The sequence below is a fragment of the Saccopteryx bilineata genome, chromosome 4 (genome assembly GCF_036850765.1).
Source record: "Saccopteryx bilineata isolate mSacBil1 chromosome 4, mSacBil1_pri_phased_curated, whole genome shotgun sequence".
Classification (NCBI taxonomy): domain Eukaryota; kingdom Metazoa; phylum Chordata; class Mammalia; order Chiroptera; family Emballonuridae; genus Saccopteryx; species Saccopteryx bilineata.
In genome coordinates, this window is record NC_089493.1 from 175,790,930 (window position 1) to 175,816,953 (window position 26,024).

Here is a 26,024-nt window from a genome sequence, read left to right on the forward strand (position 1 = left end):
AGATGCTGAGTTCGCTGGTTCAAAACCCTGGACTTGCCTGGTCAAGGTTAATGCTTCCTGCTCTTCTCCTCTTCTCTCTCCCTTCTCCCTCTCACTCTTTCTTCTCTAAAATGAATAAATAAAATCTTTAAAAAAAATAAATATTAACCCTTTGAGTAGTAACGAACGTTCATGTACATTCCCGTGCCTCCTGACCATCCAGAGTACGATCGATTTATTTTAAAAATGTGTAAGGCAACATTAAAAAAAGACAAATGTATGTTCTTGTTTCCATAAATTGGTTATCAAACAAACAGGATTTTAAGTTAATAAAACTGGAACTGGAACTAATTTCAGTTTTTTTTTAAAAACTCACTCCAGGGGGTCAGTAAATATGAAAAAAACTTACTACTCAAAGAGTTAAAAAAAAAGATTTTCAGAGAGAGGAGAGAGAGAGAGAAAGGTGATTGTAGGGGGCGAAAAGGAGCAGAAGAATAAATTAATAATAATTGCTTCTTGTATGTGCCTAAACCCAGCAAGGCCGGGGTTTCCAATGGTGGATCCCAGCATTCCAGCTTGAGGCTCTATCCACTACACCACCACAGACCAGGCACTTTTTTTAAGATCATCGTTTTATTTTAAAGTGGTAAGTTTTCATTTTAGAAAGGGTTTGAGGAGCTATTTCACACAGGCCCTCATTTTACAAATGGAGACATCTGTCCATCAAAAACACACACACACACACACACACACACACACACACACACACCACCTCTACCCAAGTACATGTCTAATCCAAGCACGCTCCTTTTAGGCTTTGTGACATCCTGGGATGCCTTCAATTACTTCAAAGATGTTCTCAAATTCCCAAAACAATATTAATTCTAGTTCATTTTCATTATGAAAACAAGTAAACATACACCCAGGTTTTGAAGAAAGGGAGGGACCGAGTGATGCAGACACCAAAGCACCAGCTGTCACCACGGGGGAGGGTAAAGGGAGATTAGAATCTACTGGCAGCCCTCAGGCATCACCTCTACCCATTGGGCCCCCCAAACCGGTTTTCTTCCTGTTCTCCATCTATACATCCCAAACTGCTTCTTCCTAGAATATTCCTAGAATACTCTCTTCCTAATCCCAAGCCAAGTCTGACTCCTCATGAACACTACAGTTTATTTTATTTGCATTTGGTTTCCAAACTATTTCAGCTGTTTTTATAAATATCTGACTAACCTTAGAGAGTTAGGAAGCACTCTCACTCCCTAAAATGCCAGATGATCCCTAGGTAGGTTTTTTGGACAATGCTCTAGTATTGTCCATACAGTTACCTTTTTGCCTGATTTCCCACGTTTGGATTTTTTTTTTTAACAGAGTTGTAACTGTTACAACCCTTGAGAATTTTTTTTTTAATTTATTCATTTTAGAGAGGAGAGAGAAAGGAAGAGAGAGAGAGAGGAGAGAGAGACAGAGAGAGAGAAGGGGGGAGGAGCTGGAAGCATCAACTCCCATATGTGCCTTGACCAGGCAAGCCCAGGGTTTCGAACCGGCGACCTCAGCATTTCCAGGTCGACGCTTTATCCACTGAGCCACCACAGGTCAGGCCCGATAATTTTTCTTAACAATTACAGTGTGTGAGAAAACTCATTTCTTCAAAATCATGAGCACATCCACCCGTTCCATCTTTTTAAATCTTTGTTTGACTTCAGAACACCCTACCATGTTAGAGGCCATAGAGACCATTGATCACAATCCCATTTGACAGGTCAGTAAACAGAGGCCTCCATGTAGTAAAGAACTTGTTCAAGGCCACAAGTGTTAAGTGATACAACTGAGGACCTAGGCTCCAGGCCTATGTACACTTTTCCACTGCACCATGTTGTCTTTACAAGGTCATGATTTTTCTTGCTGTCTTACAGAGACTCAGCATTCATTATGAACATAGGCTATGAATTTAACTAACAGGGTTCTACTCAACCACTTACTACCTGGGTGGCCTCTCTAAGTCTCCGTTCCTATCTGAACATGGAGATAATAATTGTACTTACTCCTCAGGTGATCACGAGGATAAAGGAGATAATACAAGTAAAGCCCAAAACTTGGCACACAGAGGCATTTGAGAAATTACAATGGTATGGAGACACGGATTGTGTGCATTGGGTAGGATGTCACCATTTACACCCAGGAACACAGCCTTCCCAAGTTCCATCCCACCATCCTCATCCACTACGGGACCATAGACTGGGGGCCTGGCAGGATGGGACACAGGTCCCCTAGCCCGTCACCCCCTGCTCCTCCTGGAAGGAGATTTCTAAGCCAGGAAGCTGGGCCTGACACTGGGCGCCTAGTGACTCAGTCACCTGGGAACCTCTTGCTCTTCCAGAGTGACAACAAGCACTTGTGCAAAGCCCCACCTGGGAGGACAATCAAAAGGCCTGGGTTGTGTTGTGTTTTGTTTTAAAGCACAGTTTTTCCATCTCCCTTCTGCCACTCCCTCTGCCACCTCCCCCAAGGCCGCTCCAAAGTCACACCTAAATCCACATTTGCAGGAAATAAAAAACACTCCCCAAACGCACCTATCACTGATTGAGCTCTAAACCAAGTGCCTAAAGAGGAGTGGAGGCTGCATATTGAACACATTAAAAGGTAACATTTGTGCCTGACCTGTGGTGGTGCAGTGGATAAAGCATCGACCTGGAACACTGAGGTCGCTGGTTCAAAACCCTGGGCTTGCTTGGTCAAGGCACATATGGGAGTTGATGCTTCCTGCTCCTCCCTTCTCTTTCTCTCTCTCTCTCTCCTCTCTAAAATGAATAAATAAATAAAGTCTTTTTTTAAAGAAGGTAACATTTGTGAAGGATTTGCTGTATGCTAGGCCTATATGTTTTCATAGCATGTCTCCCAATCACCCTCTGCAGTCAGGACAATTACCATCCCTGTTTCTCAGATGAAACTGGGCTTTGGAGCTGTTAGATGACCTGGACAAGGTCATCTACAGTAACCATGTAACTGGAGCAGGAAGATCCAAACTCTTAACACTCTTCAGCACTGTCTTATGGGGTCTTTGCCAGCTAGCAAGACATAGAACTCAAAATGCCATTCCTTGTAGAAGGTTGTTAGAAAGCCTCAAACCCAGCCTTGGTCTTATAAGGATGAAGCCACAGGGGCCCAGAGGGGCAGGAATGTACCGGAGGTCTTACAGCAAGTTTGTGATTAGTACTTGTGACTAGAATCCAAGTCTTCTGTTTCCAGATCAGCGCTATTTTCACATGCCCCACTGCTGGGAAATGGAGCTTCCAAAGTAAACGAGCAGATATGTGATTCCATTATGTGAATTAGTGAGGCAGGGCCTTGGCTAGGGGGTCAGTGACACTCAAGCAGCTAAGGAATCAAGAAAAGAGAAATTCTGGGTCTAGGTCCCTGCCTTAGATCCAGTCTCCTGTCTCCATAGCCCGAGGTTCCATTGGGAATGTAAAACCCTACCGTGGATTCTAGGTGCTTTTTAGTGTTGGGTGTGTGCATATGGGAGAGATTTCAGTGATAGTTAAACGAGAAATGCATGTCAAGCACATGATGGTGACTGACGTTGTACTAGATAATCGTGTTTGTGCTTTTTGGTAAGAATTAATTAAACGAGCAGACTCTACAGTCCCTGCTTATCACCCTCAGCCCGAGAAGACATTTTGAATTCTCTCTACCTACCTCCCAAATAACTGAATGAGGGCATAGATACAACAGCGGTAAAATAGACATGACTTTAACATTTATTCAGCATCCTAGGGTGAATTAAAACTTATATCCACAATTGCCCTTCCTCCAAGAGGTAGGTCTTGGGAGGGTTACTAGGGTGTGGGCTCTGGAGTCAGACAGACCTGGGCCTAGATCGCAGCACTGCCACAGTGATTCCCCTCATGATCGGTCCCCGCCTGTTTCCTCATCCCTAACATGAAGGTTAGAAACATGCCCAGTGTGTGGGGTGGAGCAAGGGAAATGCCACAGGGCCTGGCATCAGTGAAAAGCAGGAACAATAATTATGCCCACCATTCCCACAGGGTGGGCAGGGACAGCTTGTCTCCTCTTTCCTGTGAGGCCCCCACAGCCTAGAGCCGTGGAGGAACCCACCCCAGACCTCACAAAGTATGTTCTCAGAATCGCCCTGCCTACAAGGCATTCCTCCTGACCTTTTCTCCAGGGTCTCTCCTGTTTTCCTCTTTCTCCGTCCCAACTATTTCCCCCGAGTCCCTGGGCCTGCCTGTTGCTCTGGGGGTCCCTAGGGCGCCACTGGAGGAAAGGAAAGGGCAAGGTGACACTGGGGGACATTCCCGGACTACTGCGTGGCCTCACCAGGCCCCCTCCCGCAGTTCCCAGGAGCCCCAGGGCTCCCCTGTTCCAGCTCCTCTCCTGGCTCCCCTGGCTCCAGGTCAGGGTGTCCAGCAGATCTGGGTGTATATCCAAGCCTGTCCCTTGTCATTTTCCTGGAAGTGGGATGAGGTCAGCCTGGCCCAGCCCAGCTGAAGGAGGCAGACCCATGGGAGCCAGAGCATCTCCTAATCCTGGGAAGCCCTGACAGGCCCCAGAGCGATCCTCCTTCAGCCTTGCCCCACGTCCTCTCACACTCTCTCTTCCCGGGCCCCTCCTGCTTCTCCCAGAAGCCAGTGTCACAGTGACTTGGCCTCCAGTCCTTGCCACTCCTAGTCAGGGACTTCCCTGGGCTGGGCCTTGACCAGCTTTGGAAAATCTGGACTGTTTCTGATCAAAGAGGAGGCTGCCTCACCGCCTCTGTTGGCCCTTCACCCACTCCTAGGGCCTCGGGCTTGCTGTTAAAGGTTCAGCCACAGAAAGATCCAGCTGCCCCAGGAGTAATGCCAATGGGGGAGCACCCCAGAGAGCCACTGCTCTGGTGTTAGAGGGTCCCAGCCTTCCATTGGGTCCCCAAGGCAGGGGTGGACGCCCACCTGGTCGCCTCCTGTCTAGCTTTAGATCACTGAAGTTCCCAATACACCCACACACATCTCCTCACACGCAGACACACTCACATAAGACCCAGATGCCACACACTCACACACACACCTACACACTCCCCCTCACACACAGTCACACACCTAATGACCCAGGCACCCACACACACACAGACACAAACACAGAAACATGCTTGCACAACTTGCACTCACACAGACATACACTCAGACACCTCCATAGGTCTGACACACACTCACAGACACATGTACCCTCACACACAAACATCCGTGTTCACACTTATGAACCTACTCTTTTGTGTTGGGGAAAGAATAAGACGAAAATAGACCTTTCTTTCTTCTCTTCCCTTTGGACAAACTAGTAACAACTAGAGAAGAAAGACTGGCCGAGAAGGCCGGGCGAGACGAGGGGGTCAGGAAGAGGAAATAAAAGGAGGGAGAGAAGGAAGAAGAGACGGTCAGGGAGGTAGGAAGGCAGAGCCCCAGCCCTGAGTGGGAGCAGAGGGAGCTGGGCAGGGAGCAGCCCACCCAGCTGGCAGGAAAGCTGGCATGGCTCTTCGCCCAGAGGTGGAAGGGCTGGGCCCCCAGCACTCCTGTGCAGTGAGCCTTTCCCTGTCCCGCCTAGCTGACCGCCCCAGGCTTGGTCACTCACCTGGAGAAGGGCAGGAGAGGACAGCGCTGTGTGCAGAGGGGCGCCGGCCCTGTGGAGGCTCCTTCGCTCGCTGTGCTTCTGCAGGAAGGAGGGCTGGGCTGGGCTGACTTTTAGGCAGGAGGGGAATTCCCCGAGATGGAGGAGCCAGCAGCCACACAAGGCTCAGCTGAGGCCCCTTCCCACCCCCCGGCAGAGCATAGGGCCCTTTGTCAGTCCCCACCTGTCACTTCCCACACTGGCTGTTGCTGGCTGTGAATTCCAGGGAGAGGAGAAGGCTCTGGGGAAGAGCTGGAAGCCTGCTGTTTCTGTAGCTGGTCTGAGAACTGGCACAGGGCAGGGGCCACCGGGCCTGCTCACCCGACCCCACCCAACCCCACCCGACCCCCGGTTCTCCCAAGGACTCTGTTTCCTCCTTTGCCTAAGGTGGGGGATTACAGTGCGTAGGACCCTGAGGAAATCACCAATGCCCAGCCCACATCCTCCCACCCCCAGTCCTATCCCATCTGTTTCCACTTAGTATCTGTGGATTCTTCACAGAGAAGGAAAAGCTTACTTCTTCCCTTCCTGCCAGATCACATTCAGATGGTGAGCAGGGCCTGCCTTAAAGACCTATCCACCAAAGAGCAGCCCGCTCTGTATAAACCAGCTGGTGCTCCGAAGCCTCGCTTCCCCCTCCTGAGCCTCAGTGATCCCCTGCTGTAAAATGGGGCTAATAGGTCCTGCTTTGCCTCCCTCCTACAATGGTAATTAAAATAAAATGATGGTTTGCAGACACCCTTTGTAAACTATTGACTACTTTACAAGCATAAGGTCTCAGTTCACTATCCACTGACTCCTGGGGAGGTCATGGGAGAGGGCCACCTGGATGAGCTGGCCTTCCTATGGTTCCAGAGTGTCTTTATTCCTACAGTGTCCTTAGACCACTCACAGTCTTAAAGATCACTGAGGATGAATGAATGGACAATCAGGCCTGTTTCCTGTCTACTCAGAACTTACAGATTTGGGGGCTGCCCTGTCCAGTACATAGCTATTAGCCTCACGTGGCTATTTAAATACAAATTAGTTAAAATTAAATCAGTAATCCAATTCCTCAGTAGCACTAGCCACATTTCAAGTGTTCAATAACCACACGTGGCTACCACATTAGGCTGCATGTATACAGAACATTTCCATCGTTGCAGTGAGTTCTATTGGATAGCAGTGCTCTGGGGGTTGTAGGCAAATTAATACGTAATTACAATAAAGTGTGAAAGAGATGTGTTCTGGCAGGAGAAATACAGGGAGCTACACAAGGCTGGACAAGGGAGCATCTGGCCAGGCTTTGGGTGTCTGGGAAGTCCTCCTGGAGGAAGTGACACCTTAGCTGAGACCTGAAAGTCGCCAAGCAAGAAGAGTGTTCTCAGCAAAGGGAATGGACTGTGTAAAGAGAAGAGGATGTTCAGTGAACTGAAAATTGTTTACTCTGAGTGAAGCATGGAGTTTGAAGCAGGCAAGGGGGAAGTAACAAAGGTAGGACCTGGAGGAATAGGCAGGCCAGGTCACAAGGGGCCATATTCAGCCCTGAGTAGGGGGTGGGGTGTTGGAAGTGGAGGATAGGACGTGAGGGAGGGGGAGAGTTCACTGTCTAGGGGTCTCCAAACTTTTTACACAGGGGGCCAGTTCACTGTCCCTCAGACCATTGGAGGGCTGCCAAATACAGTGTTCCTCTCACTGACCACCAATGAAAGAGGTGCCCCTTCCAGAAGTGCAGTGGGGGCTGGATAAATGGCCTCATGGGGACGCTACCGCTTCTGTGCCCTTCAGACTGGGATTCCACGGGGAAAGCTAGAAACACCTACTGGCCCAATGGCCTCACTTTACAGATGAGGAAGTGAAGATCAGACAAGGGAAGTGACAGTCCAAGTGAGTAAGTGGAGGGGCTTCCTGACTCCTAGTCCAGTGCTCTGTCCCACACCACACTTGGGCCCTGGGTGGCAGTTGCCACTTCTTAAATCTTCAATAGCCATATGTGGCAAGTGGTTACCATACCAGCCTGTAGTGGCATTTTCATCATCTCAAAAAGTTCTTCGACCAGGCATAGAGGATGACACGCTTCTCTCCACAGAGAGCCTTTTCTCCGCTAGGAGTAAAATGCCCCTTCCTACAACAACGCTGCCAGGTGTTCCCCGCTCTGCCCTCTGAAACCAGACCGAAGAGCCCCCTTACAGCTCAGAGGCAGGCACTTGGGCTGGTGGCAAGACTCAGCATCAGGAAGTGAGATCTCATCCTTGGGTCCCTTAAAGAAACCTGGTAATCCAGGATCAGCGTCCTGGGTCAGCCAGAGCCCTCCATGAAAAAGGAATGTCCCTTCCTCGAGGAAAGGGAGTTTTAGATTCATCAGGAGGATGTGTCATTCAGCACTCTTTCTGGATTGAGATACTCCCTCCAAACGCGATGTTTTCTCTCCAGCCTCCACAATGATCATAGGCCCTTGGGGAGTTCACAAAGCGCAGCTTAGACCGGTTCCTGCTCATGGGGTCTTAAATGGCAGGGGGACCTTGACGGACTAAGGATGCTGAGGAAGCTGGACCCGCAGGAGCTGGATTCTGCAGTTAGGATGCCTGGCTTGCGCATGCTAGGGGAAGGTGAGCACCGGATTTCTTTCCCTGGCGAAATGCAGAGGCCCGTTAGCTTCTCGCACCTTCTCTTTCCACCTTCCTTCTCCCAGCCGTGACTTCCCTGAAATTGCCTTTCCTCTTCCGGCGGTGGGGTAGACATCAAGAAAGAAGAGGCCCTTGGACTGGCAGAAGAGCTGAGTCTGAGTCCTGGTTCTGCTGTGTGGCCCCGGGCAAGTCCTTTCCCCTCTTTGGTCCTCAGCCTCCCCTTCTATAATGTAAAGGAATCAGATGAGGTCATCACTAAGGGACCCTCCGTTTTGGCATCGTAAAGAAGTCCAAACATTCAGGGAAGGCCCAGATGGTCAGGAAATAACAGCACTAACAGCTGATCGTTAAGGTCAATGTGTACCAGGCACGGTGCCAAGTGCTCTTAAATGAATTGTTGCACGCATTTCTCCTCAGAACTCTATGAGGTCGGTACTGCTATTTTACAGACGAGGGAACTGAGGCTCATAGTGGTTTAAGTCAACAGCGAATAGCGGCGTAGCTAGAGTTCCAATTCAGGTAATAATATCTCCAGAGCTCACCTGGAGGACATGATCCTCTCTGCTGGACCTCAAAAGATAGGTGGAATTTGGGTCTACGTGGGGAGACTCTCACAGGCCCACTCCTTTGCTACTTAGGCACCCAGCCCCATCTCCTCCCACTCTCTCCCACCCTGACGTCTCTGGTCGTCCTGTTGATGTGTGGGAACAGCACTGGGCTAGTCTCATAGGAGTCAATCCATCAATATTTAGTGAATGAATGGATTTGACCCCGTGAGTTTCCTGATTCATCAAAGACGGGGACTCCTCATGCCATTAGGACCTAGCTCAGGAATCTGGGCAGATATCTGGGTCCCACTATAGACCTAAGAAATCAGACTCGCTTTGGCAGGGCGGGGAGGGCTGGAGGCAGCAAGTTTAATAACCTCCCAGAGGCGATCTTAGTACTTAGTAGAGTTTGAGAAACCCAAGAAGGGTTTTCCAACTTCAGAGTGAGAATCCTCTGCTCACAGACAGACAGCCAATGAGAACTCATTGTCAAGAACCATCAGGAGATACCGAGTATACTAGTACTTCTCTGGGTCCCGCAAGCATCCTATCCATGACTTTTGCAAAGACGCTTTTGAGTCTCCAAGTATCCACTAGGTGCCAGGCCCACTGCTATTCCTGAACTCACAATGTGACCTCAGCAGTAGTTTCCTCTCTCTGTTCTTCACTTTCTCATCTGTGAAAGGGGGTCAATTCCCTTTGCCCATCTATAACCCCTGTGGGAGGGAGATAGGGAGAGAAGGGGGGAAGAGAGGGGTGGAGAAGCAGATGGTCATTTCTCCTGTGTGCCGAGAAGGAGTACCATTAGCATAATTTCATAAAGACATAGATCAATGACATAGGTCAGGGGTTCGTCCATCAGAATCATCTGCTCCATGTGGTCTTGGGGGGGTCCTTAGATCAGTACTTCTCAGTCTTGGCTGCATATTAGAATCACCTGATAAAAATACCAGGTCCCACCCCAGACTAATTACAGCAGAAGCTCAGAGGGTATGGCCTGGGGTCGCTATTTTAAAAGCTCCCCAGGTGGCCTGACCTGTGGTGGCGCAGTGGATGGGGCGTCAACCTGGAAACGCTGAGGTTGCCGGTTCGAAACCCTGGGCTTGCCTGGTCAAGGCACATATGGGAGTTGATGCTTTCTGCTCCTCCCCCCTTCTCTCTCTCTCTCCCCTCTCTATAATGAATAAATAAAATCTTAAAAAAAAATAAAAAAAAAATTAAAAGCTCCCCAGGTGATGCAAAGTTGTGGTTACTGCTCTCGAAGCTGCCATCTTAACAATTGGTTCTGATGCCAGCAGTCCAAGGGCCACCCTGTTCCTTGGGGCTTTGTGGTCTCGCCCCACCTGTTCCCCTCTGGGTACACAGGACAGGTGCTTTCTCTGTACCAGGGCCAGAGACTGTGAGGACAACAGATTTTAGAATCTGGAGAGAAGAGAGCTCTAGCTCACTTTCTGTGGCTCACAGAACGTTGTCCACGATGGGTGCGAAGAGAAAACTTAAAATCCAAACCAGGTCACTGTGAGGAGAGCAGGTACATGTAACTCTGTCAGTATCTGCAAAATGGAATTTGGGGGTGCATTTTGCAAAGTTGCTCATTCCCCAGAAACAAACACAGCGCAGTATGTTGCAAGATTTTTGTCAAAGGAAGATGATCCAAGGACAAATGTTGCAAGACTGTGCTGCCAAAGGAAGTGGCTTCTTAGCCCATCAGATCTGGAACGAAGCTTAGAAGTTATCTTAACCCACCCCCTGGCTGGCCAGAAGAGGAAACAGGTCCAGGCCCAGGGCGGCGTGTGCCCAGGGTCAGGCAGGGAGTTGTTGACAAGCTAGCACCACCATCCAGGCTCCCCGACCACCTCCTGCCTGCTGTCCTTCCCTCTGTTCCTCAAGTCTCGACTGCCTCTGTTTTTCTCCAGGTCCCCAGCCCACCCCCTACAGTCACGCTCTTACTAGACAGCACCCAAAGTCAAAGGACGGGACTAACTCTGTGAGCCTGGATGTACACCTGTCAGATGACAGAGGCCAGAGCCACGGGGAGGCTGGGGCACGCTAGAGAGGAAGGAGCAGTGTCTGATGATGTGGCCTGACCTCAGAAAGGAAGCCTGGTCACCCGCGGGAATTTCCCCAGGGGTGAGGTCTCATGTCTATGCAAATATCATACTCCAATTAACCTGGACCCCAGAATGGGAGAGGGGGCAAGGGGACAGTGGGCCCTGGGAGAGACAGGGAGACAGGGAAGGCGAGGAGTAGGGTCTGACCCTCCCAGGGTACTTGCATTGCACCTGGCTCACTTTTTGTAATCTCCTTTTGTCCCTGTGACATCCTCCTAAGTAGGAAAGTTGGCAGCTGGAGGCTAGCGAGGGGAGGGTACATTCGCCCAAGAAAATACAGTACATTCCAACCCCAAATGGAGATCAGGCCTCAGGAGGCGGAAATGATGATGTTGGTGGACCGGGCGTTGCTGCCGCCGCCGCTGACAAGGGTGAGAGTAACGAGGCCTGAGTCCGAGAAGTCTAACGAAGTTTCATTTTAGGTTTCCATCTCACTCACTGGGGAGGTAATGACCTGACTCCCTTTGGGCAAATCCCAGCACTCGGAGTGCTAGGGGGTGCGGCAGCTGACGCCGTCAACCCTTTCACCACCATCTTCCAGAATATTCCTAGGAAAGCGAACAGAATGGGAATGCTGTTTGGAGGATAATCTCTCTCTCCTTCCTCTACGTGTCACTCACTTTGAGTCTCCCTACCCCCAAAAGCCTTCCCCAGGGCTCTTGATCCTGTCCAAGACTGATCCTCTTACTGCCTGGTTCTCCAGGGAGCTGGTCTTGTCTCCCTAGAGCAGGGCGGCAAGTAGGACCAGGGCTCCTCGAGTCTGGTTGTCCCCCTCCTGTGGAAGAACACACATGAGAACAGATGGGTCATTGATTTCCGGGGCTGTGTGCCCAGAAGAAGGTGCGTGTGAAAAGCAAGTTTGGGTACCTGTGTGAAGTGTTTCCGGTGTGGTCAATATACATAGGCGGACCACCAGAGTCTGTGTGCTACCAGCAGTGTGGTTGTGGACCCACGCCGTTTCTCCCTATCGGCCACCGATGTGCGTGTCTGATTCTGGGTAGACACAGCGTGCGCCCCTGTGGGTATGCCTGGCAGTGATCTGGAATCCAATGCGTCTGATAAGTGGTATTTATAGGCTCTGAGTGGAGAGCAGGTGAGTGGGAACGTGGGAATGGAAATTGCTGGCCCAGCACAGGCTTAGGATCTCTGTGTCCATCCCTCACCCGCCCTGTTCAACTACCAGGCCCCCGCGTTCCTGCCCCTGGCAGTCTCCATCCAGGTCAAGGCCACCGCCATGGCCGTCTCATAAGGTAGCCACTAGGAGGTTCTGACGACAGCTGGCAGAGGGTGGTAGCTAGAGGAAGGGGAGGGACCATCCCAGAGAAGGAAATGTATGTTCTGGAAACTGTGACAACAGCTGGGCCTGGGGGAGGGGCTGTTCCTAGATGGCTCTGATTTAGGACTTCCTCAGTCCCTACTTAGCAGAGAGGGCAGTGGGATGGCTTGCGCCCGGGGCCTTGGGCCTCACATCCTGCCGTGAAAGCACTTCCTGCCTCTGGGTTCCCAGGCAATGGATCCTGGCTTCACCCCGGCCTCCCTGTCTCATTCCCCATAGCAGGTATGTTTCTTGCTCCTCCATGTCTTTCTTTCCTTTTCTCCATCTGTGCCTCCTCCACTCTGGCTCAGATCCTCCTCCTTCCACGTTCCGGGAATAACTGCTGGCCTGTCCAGTGGCCTCCCCGCCCCTAGGCCCGGCTCCTTCTCCACAGAGGCTTCCTTCTAAAGGACATCTCTAGTCACACTACTCTCATCCCTAGCATATTCAGGGGCTGGCCAAAGGCTGGAGGGGACGTCCACACTCTAGCCTAGACTCTCAGTGACCTTGCAAAGATGGTGGTGCTCTCACACTGGGTGTGGGACCCAGGGCCCAAGGAGCACTTCCGATTTTCTCTACTGCCCACCTCCGTGCCCTTGCCCAAGCTGCTGCCTCGGCCTGGAACTCTCTCTCACCTTTAATATCCTTCATTGTTGAAAGCACATCTAGCCTGACTGGTGGTGGCGCAGTGGATAGAACGTCACGGGGGACACTGAGGTCCCGGGTTTGAAACTCTGAGGTCGCCAGCTTGAGCACGAGATCGCTGCCTCGAGCATGAGATCATTGACATGATCCCATGGTCACTAGCTTGAGCCAAAGGATGCTGGCTTAAGCAAGAGGTCAATGGCTTGGCTGGAGTCCCCCACTCAAGGCACATATGAGAAGCAATCAATGAACAACTAAAGTGCCGCAACTACGAGTTGATGCTCCTCATCTCTCTCCCTTCCTGTCTCTCTCTCTTGCTAAAAAAAAAAAAAAAAAAAAAAGCACATCTACCCATCTTTCGAGGCGCCTGGCACATGCCCCTTTTCCAAGGAGCTGTTCTCAGGCTCTCTGCGGTTAAACTGTAGCCTCTGCACTTGTTACCACTTGCTACTGTGTACTTGGTTGAATTTTTCTAGTGACCTTCTCCCCCCACTCAGCTTCCCGAGGGTTAGTGGCACAGTGGGGGGACTCAGCAGGCTCCCCCTCTTCCTCCTCCATGAAATGGAATCTAGACTATTTATAACAACCAAGAGCTGGTATCTGCTGAGTCCTGTCTTGAAGCGTGGTGAGACCACACATGCATGGCCTTACTAAATCTTCTCGACACTGTGAGAGAAGAAGCCTTTGTCATTCCCATTTTACAGATGAGGAAATCAAGGCATAGAAAGGTCAAGTGACTTGTCTACGTCTAAGTGGCTGACTGGGATTTGAGGCCGGCCTGCCTGCCTCTGGAGATCTAACCACTGAGTAGAGGGCTCAGTTACACAAGAAGTTCCCACTTACCCAACTCCAACCGTAAAGTGGGGGGAAGTCTGCCTTGGAAAACCCAAGTTCGGAGGGGAGTGGAGAGGCCTGTTTGAGCACCAATTTACCGCTTCTGGGTTCTGAAATTTGGGTTGGGCAACTTGACACTTGTCCCTCCCGCTGTCTGGCTTCCGCATCAGGAGGAAGAGGACATGTGAGCAGAGAGAGCACAGTAGGCATCAGGAGACCCCGGTGCTAGCTCCAGATTTACCCTTTGCTAAACCGTGGTCACAGTCCTGCTCTTTGGCCTTCAATTTCCAAACCTATAAACTAGAGGGCTGCTTTGGATGAGCTCAGTCAACCCATGGTGCCTGGATCTTCAGGCGACTTGTTGCCCCACTCGGACTGTCAGTGTCCTCATTAGAGGACGTGACCAGCCCCACGCTACTGCAGAGGAACAGATGGTATGGAAAGCCTCTCCCACGGGTTCCTCTGCCAGCAACGCTGGGCACAGTGACTATTAGGGGTTTTTAAACAGCCAGCAGTTCCCACACTGCTCTCCAGTGGCAGGAAATGCGACAGTGGCAATTCCCAAACAGCTGCTCTATGCTCCGGTTTAAAGGGCAATCCCCTCCCAATTAGCCACTTCCTTCAGACATTTCCTGGTGGTCCCAACGACCAAGGTGGGCACATCCCAGTCCAAGCTTCCGAAAGGGTTTGCCTGGAAGGGAAAACGCCTAGCAGGACGCAGGAGGGGAGCAGTGAGGAGCTAGAGAGAGGATGGCTCTGGTTTGAATAAAGAAAAGTGGGAGAAGGTTCAGGATGTTCAGAAAAACACCGAACCTGGGCCGGGACTGCGGGGTTCCAGTTCTCTCTGCCGCTACACTGCTGTCACCCTGGGCCTGTTGCTTCCTCTCTGTGGAAGTGACAGTTTTCTTTCTGTAACTGAGAGAGGGAGGTGAGAATTTCTGAGGGCCCCTTCCTCACTTAGCACACTCACAACCACCGTCCCCTGCTCCCACTTTGAGACAGCTGCGGTTTGGGCTTCTGCTTTCTCTTTCCTTTTAGTTTTAATTTAGTCTCCACTTCTCTCCTTGAACTTTGCCCACAGACGCAATCTCCATACGTTATCAGTTGATACAGGTGTTTTGCAGGGAGCTGGGCGGGACACTCGAATGGAAACTCTTAAGGATGAGAACCATGGCGGTCCAACTTTTTTACATCTTTAGCATTGGGCACATAGTATGACTCAATAAGTATAAGCTGCATCAATCAATGAATGAGTGAATAAAAGAGGTCCCTGGGATTCAAGAAAGTGGCAACTTCCTCCTCTACCACAGCTCCAAGAAAATAAAAATGTGGTTTATTCTGCAGGAACCTGGTCTTAGTGGGATTGTTGCAACAGACTCCCCTCTGGGTACCCTCCTTTCATGTTTTTCTCTTTTTAAAAAAAATCTATTGATTGGTTTTATTTATTTATTTATTTTGTGGCAGAGAGAGAGAGTCAGAGAGAGGGACAGATAGGGACAGACAGGAAGGGAGAGAGATGAGAAACATCAATTCTTCATTGTGGTTCCTTAGTTGTTCATTGATTGATTTCTCATAAGTGCCTTGACGGGAGGGGGAGGGGGTGGCTACAGCAGACCGAGTGACCCCTTGCTCAAGCCAGAGATCTTGGGCTCAAGCTGGTGAGCCTTGCTCAAACCGGATGAGCCCGCGCTCAAGCTGGAGACCTCGGGGTCTCGAACCTGGGTCCTCCACATTGCAGTCTGACGCTCTATCCACTGTGCCACCGCCTGGTCATGCTATTGATTGGTTTTAGAAAGAGGAAGGGAGAAAGGAGGAAAGAGAAACATTGACCTGTTGTTCCACTTATCCATGCACTCATTGGTTGACTCTTGTATGTGTCCTTACGGGGATCAAATCCACAACCATGGAATATCTGAATGACGCTCTAACCAACTGAGCTACCCAGCCAGGGCCATGTTTTTCTTAAATGCATGGCTAAATGCACATCTTCCCTACCCAAAAAACGCTTCCCCTGGGTTCTAAGACAAAATCTATACATACAAGGTCCTGCATGATTGGATGTGAACTATCTCTAATCCGGTCTACTGTACTCCACAGACCTCGGGGGGTCCCTCCGACTCCTGACCCATCCCTCCGAATGAGAATTAGGTGAAAAATGCATGTTGGGAGATTAGAGTATCCTGTTCAGCACAAGCGGTCAGTGAGAGCTATCAATTCCTGATTTCCAGGAATTCTGGAATTCCTAGTTTCTCCACTGTGTCCCCCTTGGGCTCACAGGGCCCCCCAACTTCTCTTCTCCCAGGTCCCATTGCTCTTTCCTTTCCACTCACAGCAGATTTCCCCCTCAGGACATATTTTTAAGGACATTTTCTATTGTCTTTGGATGCCTGTGATTGGTCTGCAGCTGTTTGGAGAACAAAGCTCAGAAAACACCTTGGGGTCCACCCCTCAGCTCCGACAGGGGCTGGTGCAGGGCAGGTGCGGGCAGCAGGTGACTCCAAGCCAGGTAGGACCCTGCTCCACACTTCCACATATCATCTCTCTCACCCCACAAAGGCTACGAGATAGGCAGAATGGGGGGGGGGCGACGACCCTGCTTTACAGATAAGGATACTGAGGCTCAGAGATGACAGTTAATGGCAAAGGTCTGACTGCACAGCCCTTACCCACTTTGTTCATTTATCTTCTGGTAACAGTTAAAAGTAAGTTGGACAAATACCCCCAAAAAAGCTCAGCTGACTCTCATGGGGTTTGGGCTCGTCTGGTGGGAGGCAGGAAGTGGAGAAGACACAACGTAAATTGTCTTGCTTTCAGACTCACTTTGTCAGAGATGAAGAGAGGGCTCTTCAAAACAGTTGGGCCCAACCCCTCATTGTACAAGCGAAGAAACTGAGGTCTAGTGAGGGCACTGGCTAGTGCAAGGTCACACACTGAGGAAGGAACAAGACCAGACCCAGCAAGTCTCCTAACTACCCACAGTCCCTAAACATCTACTACAATATATACACAGTGAACTTCCAGGAGAGGTCAGGATGGCCAGGACAGGGAGCAGAGCCCTCCAGCCAGCGGGTGCCATCACACCATGGGTTACTGGACAACTTTAAAGCCAACTCTCGGAGTAGAAGCCGAGCTGGGAGAAGGGAGACAGAGAAACTGCAGTGGATTCTACCGCGTATCAGTGATCTTCACAAAGTGGGACACTTTCCACGGGCCTCCCCAGATCACGATCACATCTGGTGCCCTTGAAAAGTTCAAAAGAGGAAGTTCGGGTTTGGCTCTAATGGATGAAGAGCACACAGACAAGCAAGCAGCCAGAGGAGAGGGGCCCAAGCCCCAGGGCTCTCCTCTGGGATCCACAGGAAGGAGTCAAGAAGGTGGAACTCACTCCTGGGCAGGCGCCAGTGAGGACAACCTAGCCTGCAGGTTCCAGATGTTTATGTGTGTCTTTTTATTGAAAGAGAGGCATGTAAAAAGAATGATTTGGAGGTACATCCTAAAATGTCAATGTCAGAGGAAAAAGCCAAGATCTTTTTGCCCAACTCTCTCCTTTTGTAGGTGAGAAAACAGAGACTCGGTAAGGGAGAGACTGGCCCAAGGTCAGGAAGCAAGTAGGTGGCCAACGCAAATTTGAACCCAGGTGTCCAGACTCCTGGATGTAGCAGTCACCTGGATGGAGGTGGGAGGTGAAATGGTGGCAGGCTGGTCAGTTGGCTGGTAGACATTTATTCCTCCCTCCTCTCCCCCCTCCCGAGAACACTCCGTGGGCACCTGCCACCGCACCCACCATTCAAAGCACACACATTACACATTACATAGACAGAAGCTCAGTATGTTTTTGGATTTGACAAAGCCCAAATCAGGGGAGGGGCTGTGGCAGGGACAGAAGGGTGGAGGAGAAGATGGAGAGGAGATGGACGGAATCTACTGCTACAGTTCTTCAGCCGCTCAGATGTGAGGAGTGACCACGCTGAGCCTTCAGTGGCCTCTGAGTGGGAGCCTTTCCTAAACCCCAGTTGAAGACAAGAGCCCACCCCGTCCCCCTCCCCCCACCCCTGCCCTTTCCTTAGTCTCTGAAGCTGGAACAGTCAGGCTTGGTCACGGTGGCTGGTGCTGACGACCATTTCTCGGCTGAGGTGCCCGCCAGAGCCGGTAGCCCTAGTCCTCGCCACCACAGATAGCCAGCAAGGCCTTCAGGAAGTCTCCGGATGTGTCGCCCTGGCAGAGGCAGAGGGAGAGGGAGTAAGTGAAAACAATCTGGTGCCCTCAATGCCCCTCCTCCCAGCTGTCCATTTTCCAGGACTTGTCTGGAAACAAACATGTGTATGTATGTGACATCCCTTTTCCACACAAAAATGGATGTGCAACTGTCACTTTTCTGGACCATGATTTTTTGAATTAAGAGAAGATCCCAAATCAGCCCATGGAGCCTCCTTGTGCTTTTTCATGGCGGTATCATATTCTATCACAGGGACACACCACCATTTATTTAACCAGTCTTGCAGGGAGGGCTTCCACTCTTGCTACTATAAACAATGCTGGTACAAATATTCTTCGACATGCCTTTGGAAATATGTATGGCTATGTCTATAGGATAAATTCCTACACACAGAAATACTGAGTCCAGCCTGACCAGGCAGTGGTGCAGTGAATAGAGTGTACGCCTGGGACACTGAGGACCTAGGTTCAAAACCCCAAGGTCGCCAACTTGAACACAGGATCACAGACATGGCCCCAAGGTTGCTGGCTTGAGCAAGGGGTCACTCACTCTGCTGGAGCCCCCTGGTCAAGGCACATATGAGAAAGCAATCAATGAACAACTGAGGTGCCACAACTATGAGTTGATGCTTCTCATCTCTCTCCCTCTCTGTCTCTCTCTAGCTAAAACACAAAACAAAACAAAACAAAACAATAACAACAACAAAAACCAGAGTCCAAAGTGTACAAGATTTAAATTTTGAAATCTCCAACCCCCCTTTTAAAGACATACCACCTAGTTCCTTGGGGAAGTATACATATGAAAACTTCCCTTGAGATTTCCCCACAGTCTTGTCAACCAAGTACAGTATCAAACTTTAAGATCTTGGCCAATCTCAAAGACAAGAAAATGGACTAAAAGTCAGATACAACGGGATCATACATTAATCCCATTTATATGAAATACCCAGAAAAAGCAAATCTGCAGGCACAGAAAGTCACGTGATGGTTGCCTAGTGCTGGGTGTAGAAACAGGTAACAGGTACTAGGATTGTAGTGGGGTGGTGGAAACATTTTAAACTGGATTGTGGCAATGGTTGCACAACCTCATTACATTTATTAACATTTTAAAAATTATACCTGGTTTTTTTTTTTTTTAATTTTATTTATTTTTTACAGAGACAGTGAGTCAGAGAGAGGGATAGACAGGGACAGACAGACAGGAACAGAGAGAGATAAGAAGCATCAATCATTAGTTTTTCATTGTGCATTGCAACACCTTAGTTGTTCATTGATTGCTTCCTCATACGTGCCTTGACTGTGGGCCTTCAGCAGACTGAGTAACCCCTTGCTGGAGCCAGCGACCTTGGGTTCAAGCTGGTGGGCTCTTGCTCAAACCAGATGAGCCCGCACTCAAGCTGGCAACCTCAGGGTCTTGAACCTGGGTCCTCTGCATCCCAGTCCAACACTCTATCGACTGCGCCACCGCCTGGTCAGGCTATACCTGTTTTAAACAGGTGAATTTTATAGTATGTAAATTATACTTCAATGAAAATTTTTGAAAAGCAAAAAGAAAGGGCCCTTGTTTTATTTGGAAATCTTTAATTATAAACCTTTGCTCCATCTGGAATTTATTTTGGTATAAATAACAAGGCAGGTCTTTAGCAACATCCTGGCTATCCTGAGAAGTAACTCACTTAGAAAAAGTCCGCAGGAATAAAAAGGACTTGGATCACATGTTTGCAGATCTGACACTCACCCCTCCCACACTGGCCTCTGGCCCCGCCCCTCACCTCAATGGCTTGGTGGAGAGACTTGTCATATTTCTCAATAAACTCCCGCCGGATGTTGAGCAGGTCGATCTCACTTCGGGAGACCATGATCCTGGTGAGGGTCTTCTCATCCGTGCCCGCACCCTGGTGCAGCCGGGCATGAGGAGGACAAAGGTCAGGAGAAGAAACACGGCCGAGTCAGGCAAGGACTGGTGGGTATTCATCAGCCTGTCTCCCTTTCCCCTCCAAAGCCAGGGTGGGACATTCTACCTCTGTCTGCCACAAACAGTCCTGACCCAAACTCCCCCAGGGCCTAGGACTGGCCAGGCAGGCAAAAACGGCTTGTATGAATTGAAGAATATGTCCCCTCACCCCAAAACTCATGTCCAACTGGAATCTCATAATGTGACCTAATTTGAAAATAGGGTCTTCGCATATGTAATTACTTGAGGTCATACTGAATGAGGGTTGGCCCTATATCCAAAGACTGGAATCCTAATAAGAAGAGGACACATGGATACGTACACAGGGAAGGCAGAGACTAGAGGGCTGGCATCTGCAAGCTGAAAGATACCAGAGGCTAGGGAGGGAGATGAGGACTTCCTCCCTCGGAACCTCCAGAAGGAACCAATCCTGCCAACACCCGTGCTTTGTACTTTCAGCCTCTAACCCAGTGGTGGTCAACCTGGTCCCTACCGCCCACTAGGGGGCGTTCCAGCTTTCATGGTAGGCGGTAGCAGAGCAACCAAAGTATATATAAAAAGACAGACTTAACTATAGTAAGTTGTTTTATAAAGATTTATTTTGCCAAGCTTAGCAAAAATCCAACATAAAGTACTTGGTAAGTAATTATTATTATATGCTTTAACTTGCTATAACTATGCTTTATAAATTTTATAAAGTAAAGTTACTTCCCTACTTTATAAATCACCATTACTGTGGAACCATTGGGTGGTTAGAAAATTTTACTAATAACAGAGATACAACAGTGGGTGGTAGGTATAAAAAGGTTGACTATCCCTGGTCTAGAACCACAAGAGGATCAATTCTGTGGTCACTTGGTACAGCAGCCTTGGAAAACATTCAGGGCACAAGGGGCAGGACAGGAAGGGGATGTGTGGGCAGCCAGGGCCCACCTCTGTCCCCAGGGAGCCCAGATCACCAGCTTAGGAGTCAAGGGCCGGCACACGGTGAGTGCTCAATAGTCATCATGGTTGGGGACTGCAGGCTGAGAGGGTGGCCAGCAAGGCCTGGTTTCCAGGAAGCCAGGGCCAGTCCCAGAGTTGAGAGCACTTGCTACCCTTTGTAATCATCTGTCATAGGAGGCACTCTGTCATCTGCCAGAATGTGAGCTCTAAGAGGGCAGAGACTGTGTCCCTCGCACTCAGCCCCGTGTCCCCAGAGCAAGTTTCTCAACCTTGGCCTTTGAGGCTGGCTCATTCTTTGCTGAGGGGACCTTCCCTGTGTGTTGTAGGCTGTTAGCAAGATCCCTGCCCTCTACCCACCAGGGACAAAGCAGCTGTCACTCCCTAAGCCAGTGGTTCTCAAAGTGTGTGCCAGGGTGCACTGGTGCGCCCTAGAAGATTTCCAAGTGCACCCTATGGTATTCCAGAGAAATATGTGCCTGTTGGGGACCAAAAAACCAACAGGGTTTTTGGAGTTTAGATTTTTGGGGGACAGTGGTGTGGGGAATTGGCTGTAAGCTGAGTCTGCCCAACCCCCCACCTCACTTGCCTGATTAGGTTGCAAAAGGCTGTTAAGCTGTGGTGCTGGATTGTTTACACTACCCCCATGTTCCCCAGAAAGACTGGAGGCAAGTTTCTTCTATCCTTTGTTTGGTGTAAAGTTAAGATGATATGTATGGCGGGGGTTTTCTGCACTCAACACAATTAAGAGTAAAAAGAGGAATTCTTCAATGTATTGATGAGGAAATGAGAGTTTGCCTTTCAAATATATACCCAAAGATTGAAGAAATCGCTAGGACACACCAGGCTCATGTTTCTCATAAACATAAGAATGAAAAAACTTAACACATTTGTGCTGGAACCTGCTGAATTTACTAAATCTTACTAAGAATGTATATATATAAAAAGATAACTTTTGTTTGTTTTTTAATTTTTTTTTTTTTTTGTATTTTTCTGAAGCTGGAAATGGGAAGAGACAGACAGACTCCCGCATGCGCCCGACCGGGATCCACCGGCACGTCCACCAGGGGGCGACGCTCTGCCCACCAGGGGGCAATGCTCTGCCCACCAGGGGGCGATGCTCTGTCGCGACCAGAGCCACTCTAGCGCCTGGGGCAGAGGCCAAGGAGCCATCCCCAGTGCCCGGGCCATCTTTGCTCCAATGGAGCCTTGGCTGCGGGAGGGGAAGAGAGAGACAGATAGGAAGGGGGGGGGTGGAGAAGCAGATGGGCACTTCTCCTGTGTGCCCTGGCCGGGAATCAAACCCGGGACTTCTGCACGCCAGGCCAACGCTCTACCACTGAGCCAACCGGCCAGGGCCTGTTTTTTTAATTTTTTAACCCTGTTTTTTATGAATTCTAAAAAGCACAACTGAAAAAACGTTAACATAATAATGTTTTTTAATGTCAGAATAAATTTAATTTTGTTATATTTATTTTGTTTAATTACCATAAAAGCACGCTTGGACTTTATATTTTTTCTTTAATATTTGACTTAATTATTATATTTCTCAGAAACTTGTATATAGTGCGCCTATAATTATTTGTAGTATTTTAAATGCGCCCCGACTTCAAAAAGTTTGAGAACCACTGCCCTAAGCTGTGATGGCCAAAATGTGTCAGCACATTGCCATATGTTCCCCAGGCGGCAAAGTCACCCCATCCCTGGCTGAGAACTACCATCTCAGAGCCAGACACAGGGCAGATGCTGACAAATATCCAATGGGGGACACAGCTGTCTCCTGACCTGGGTGATGGCGGAAGTGTTGGAAGGGTAAGGAACACACGAGCAAGCTTTCTTACCTTCATGGACTTGTAAAGCTTGTCGGCAAAGAAGAGAGGCTTGTTCTTGACACTTTGAACTGGCGGAGAGAGGAGCAGGGGGCTAGGTCAGGGGAGTTGCACCCACACTCTGGGTGGGGCTTTCTTTTCCCACCTCCTCTCCACCCGACCAGGGCCTGCAGGTCATGGCCGACCCCAGGGTCATACTCAGGGCCTGACACTCTCACTCCCCGCTTCCTGATGCCACCTACTCCGGCTTGTCCCTAGGTCTGGCTGTCACTGGGCTGCAACTCACTTCCTGCTGGAGCTGGAAGGTGCCTGGAGCTAACCAAAGGTGAGTAGAGGACCCAAAGGGAAGAAACCCTCACGGCCCAAAGCACAGAGCCTCAAACTCCTAAGTGCATCAGAGTCCCCGGAGAACTTGTTTAGAACTCGGGGGTTAGGCTCCACCCTGGGGACACGGCTTTGGGAATATCTCGAGTAGCAGAGAATAGTTCCTGGGTAGGGGCTTCAGCATCACCTGGTAGAAATGCAAATTCTTACGCCCCATCCCAGGTATGCTGATGCTCCAACGCTGACGGTGGGTGACCAACTTGTCCCACTTTGCCCAGGACAGTGCTGGTGTCAGCACAAATCAGGATGGTTGGAAGCCTCTGATGCCCAAACACCCCCATCCCAGATAATGTCCATCTGGCTGTGCTAACAGCCCTTTCTCAAGGCCTGGGGGGTGCTAGGCCTCAGCAGCTGATGGATTTCAACATCCCAGAGCCCACATAGGGGTGTCTCAGCTCTAGAAGGAGGAATCAGACACTAGTCTCAGCGCCAAAATGACTCTGGATAAAGGTATTTCTCTAAGGAGGGCGGGGGGCAAGAGGCTGGAGCTGTGCACCCCAAAGACACAGTCACACAGGGACAGTCATGCACCCTCCCCTGCGACAGGCTCAGGAACCACGGGAAAGGTCACAACATGCACCAACCTTCTGAGCTCCTTATGTAGTTCCCTACCCCCTTCCAAACAAACCCAAGCTCCCACCACCTTTGCTATCTCATCTCCTTAGCTCCCCTGTTCTCCGAACATACTGTGAATTTCTCTGTGCTTCTGTCCTCCTGGTATGGAGGAGTTTCTCCCATCCGCCCTGCACTACTTTACCTCCCCAAATCCCACCCCACCCTGCAAGGCTGTACTTGACATGCATGTCCCCAGTTGTGCCGCCTCTTCCCAGAAGCTGGCCCTGACTCCAGGCCCAGGACTCAGTCGATCTGGTGCAGGAGCAGAGGGCAAACACTCATCCTCTGCAACCAACCCTGAGACCGGAAGCCTGCTCACCTGCCTCCGTGGACCCTGGGGCCTGCCACAAACGTATTGATGCGGAGTGGTGTGTGTGTGTCTGTGTGCGCGCACGAGCATGCTGGACTGTTCCAGGTGGAGGGAGAGAGGAAAGAGGAAGAAGAAACACGAGGACGGCAGGATCTGAAAGTGCGTCCAAAGACCAGTCACTCTGGTGACCATGAGCATGAGCTTTGGCTCGAGCAGACTCTGGTTTGAGTCCTGCCTCCACCACTGAAATGTAACCCCTCTGAACCTAAGGGTCCCACTTTGTAAAATAAGCTGATAAACGCACCTCGGGAGGATTCAACAAAAGCTACGTGCAACTAACTTCACACAGGGCTTAGCAGGAAGTAGTAAAAGCTAACATTTATCCAGGGCATTCCGTGAGCCAGGAGGCAGTGTTCTCGGCCACTTATAACTGACTCATTTCAATTTTACGTACACCACCTCATGGGCTGGGGACTATTATTCTCTCCATTTTACAGAGGGGAAAACTGAGGCAAAGGGTTTTTGTGACTTACCCAAAAACATACAGCTCATAAATGGCCAAGCAGGGATTCAACCTAGATCCACTCTGCTATACTGCTCCCTAGGTCTTGCCCAGGTGCTCAAGGCCTCCTGGACGCTAAGTAACAACAATAATAACAATAATACCTCTGTTTCATCTAGTCCAAAACATTTTAACATCTCTGAAATCAATATAGATCTTATAATTAATGGCAACTAAGTGAAACTTTCTACTGATGCCTCCAGTCCAGGCAAGATAAAAAAAATTAAAAAAAAAAGAAAAGAACATCAGTGCAATGCATTTTATAGTCATAAAATAAGATACTACTCTTCATGAACGCTAAGAAACAGAAGGTCAGCCTTTGCTCGTGTCTACTCTTCCATTTTTACACATGGAGAAATTGAGATCCAGAAATCAGGGACTGAGTAGAACAGGTGAAGGGGTTAAGAAGCACAAAGAAGCAGTCACAAGATAGTCACGGGGATGTCAATTACAGCACAGGGAATATAGTCAATAATGCGGTAATAACTATGTACGGTGTCAAGTGGGTACTAGAAATATCACGGGGAACACTTTGTAAAGTTTACTATTGTCTAATCACTAAGCTGTACACCTAAAACCAATACATAATGATATTGAAAGTAAACTATAATTGAAAAATTAAAATAAAAAAAAAACCCCACTCAAAACATGCAATAAGAGAGTAACCAAAGAGATCCAGGTGCTGAGAGGAGGAAGAGGTGTGTGTGTAGTATGAGCATGAGAGAGAGAGAGAGAATGTGTGTGTGTGTACACATCCTAGTCCTGCGGGCACTGCACCCCCTACCCAGCCCTGCTACAGCCCCCTGGTATCTTCCCCAGGGACAGCTGTTTCCTCCTCCTGCCCCACAGCCTGGAATACGTCCTCACGTTACCCCACCAATCACACGTTGGCAGGACTCCTGGAGCCAGGAAGTGGTGCTGTTGATTTTCCAGTGCTAGTAGCTCAGGAAGCTGCCACAGCCATTTGCTCAGGGAATCTGGCCATGTTCCCAAGGCCCCAGGTCCTTGCCCTTGCCCTCTAGCCCCTCCCCTTGGTCCCCGCCAGTTACCAATGGCCACAAACGCGTCCTTGACATCCCCAGACATCTCCTTCTTGATGACGTGCTCCACGTCATAGTTGGTCATCTTGATGAATTCCTGGAAGACTGGCCCCCAGAGAAGCCCCAGAGGTGTGGGTGAGCTTCAGTTCGGAGGGAGGGGGCTGATCACCCCTTCCCCACCCACCCAGCTCCACCCACAGGCTGTGTCTGGGAAAGTGCAAAGGGGCAGCAGCTATGGCTGTGCCCAGGTCTAAGTGTTCTGGGTACAATCGTGGGAGGCCCACGACCAAGTTCTGACCTCAGGCTGCCTTGGGCTCAGAGTCAAGTCTATGTCAAGTCAGACATGCCTCAGAGCCTTGGACAAGTTCTAGGAATTCAGGCGAGGCAGTAGATGAGCGTGGGTCCCAGTTGTGGCCGGGTACTACTGAATGACCTTGGAGGACTGCCTCCCCATTTCCGGGCCTCCCCTTCCTG

The 26,024-nt window shown here is 49.9% G+C and overlaps 2 protein-coding genes across 4 annotated transcripts in view; both read right to left on the reverse strand.

Annotated features, from left to right (window-relative positions):
* The window catches only part of TNIP1 (TNFAIP3 interacting protein 1), a 53,477-nt gene extending 47,681 nt beyond the window's left edge, over positions 1 to 5,796 (reverse strand). Inside the window, exon 1 of one of the 2 annotated variants that reach the window (XM_066273029.1) lies at positions 5,605 to 5,796. The gene's annotated coding sequence lies outside the window, so the exon portion shown is untranslated. The remainder of the gene's footprint in view (positions 1 to 5,604) is intronic. The other variant, XM_066273033.1, reaches the window with a different exon arrangement.
* An 11,711-nt stretch (positions 5,797 to 17,507) lies between these two features.
* Positions 17,508 to 26,024, reverse strand: part of ANXA6 (annexin A6) — a 56,243-nt gene continuing 47,726 nt past the window's right edge. For both annotated transcript variants that reach the window (XM_066273044.1, XM_066273043.1), the window contains 4 exons: positions 25,560 to 25,655; positions 22,652 to 22,710; positions 19,687 to 19,809; positions 17,508 to 17,914 (listed from right to left, as the gene is read on the reverse strand). In XM_066273044.1, coding sequence (XP_066129141.1) covers positions 17,855 to 17,914; positions 19,687 to 19,809; positions 22,652 to 22,710; positions 25,560 to 25,655 — 338 coding nt within the window. In that variant the 3' untranslated portion in view covers positions 17,508 to 17,854. The remainder of the gene's footprint in view (positions 17,915 to 19,686; positions 19,810 to 22,651; positions 22,711 to 25,559; positions 25,656 to 26,024) is intronic.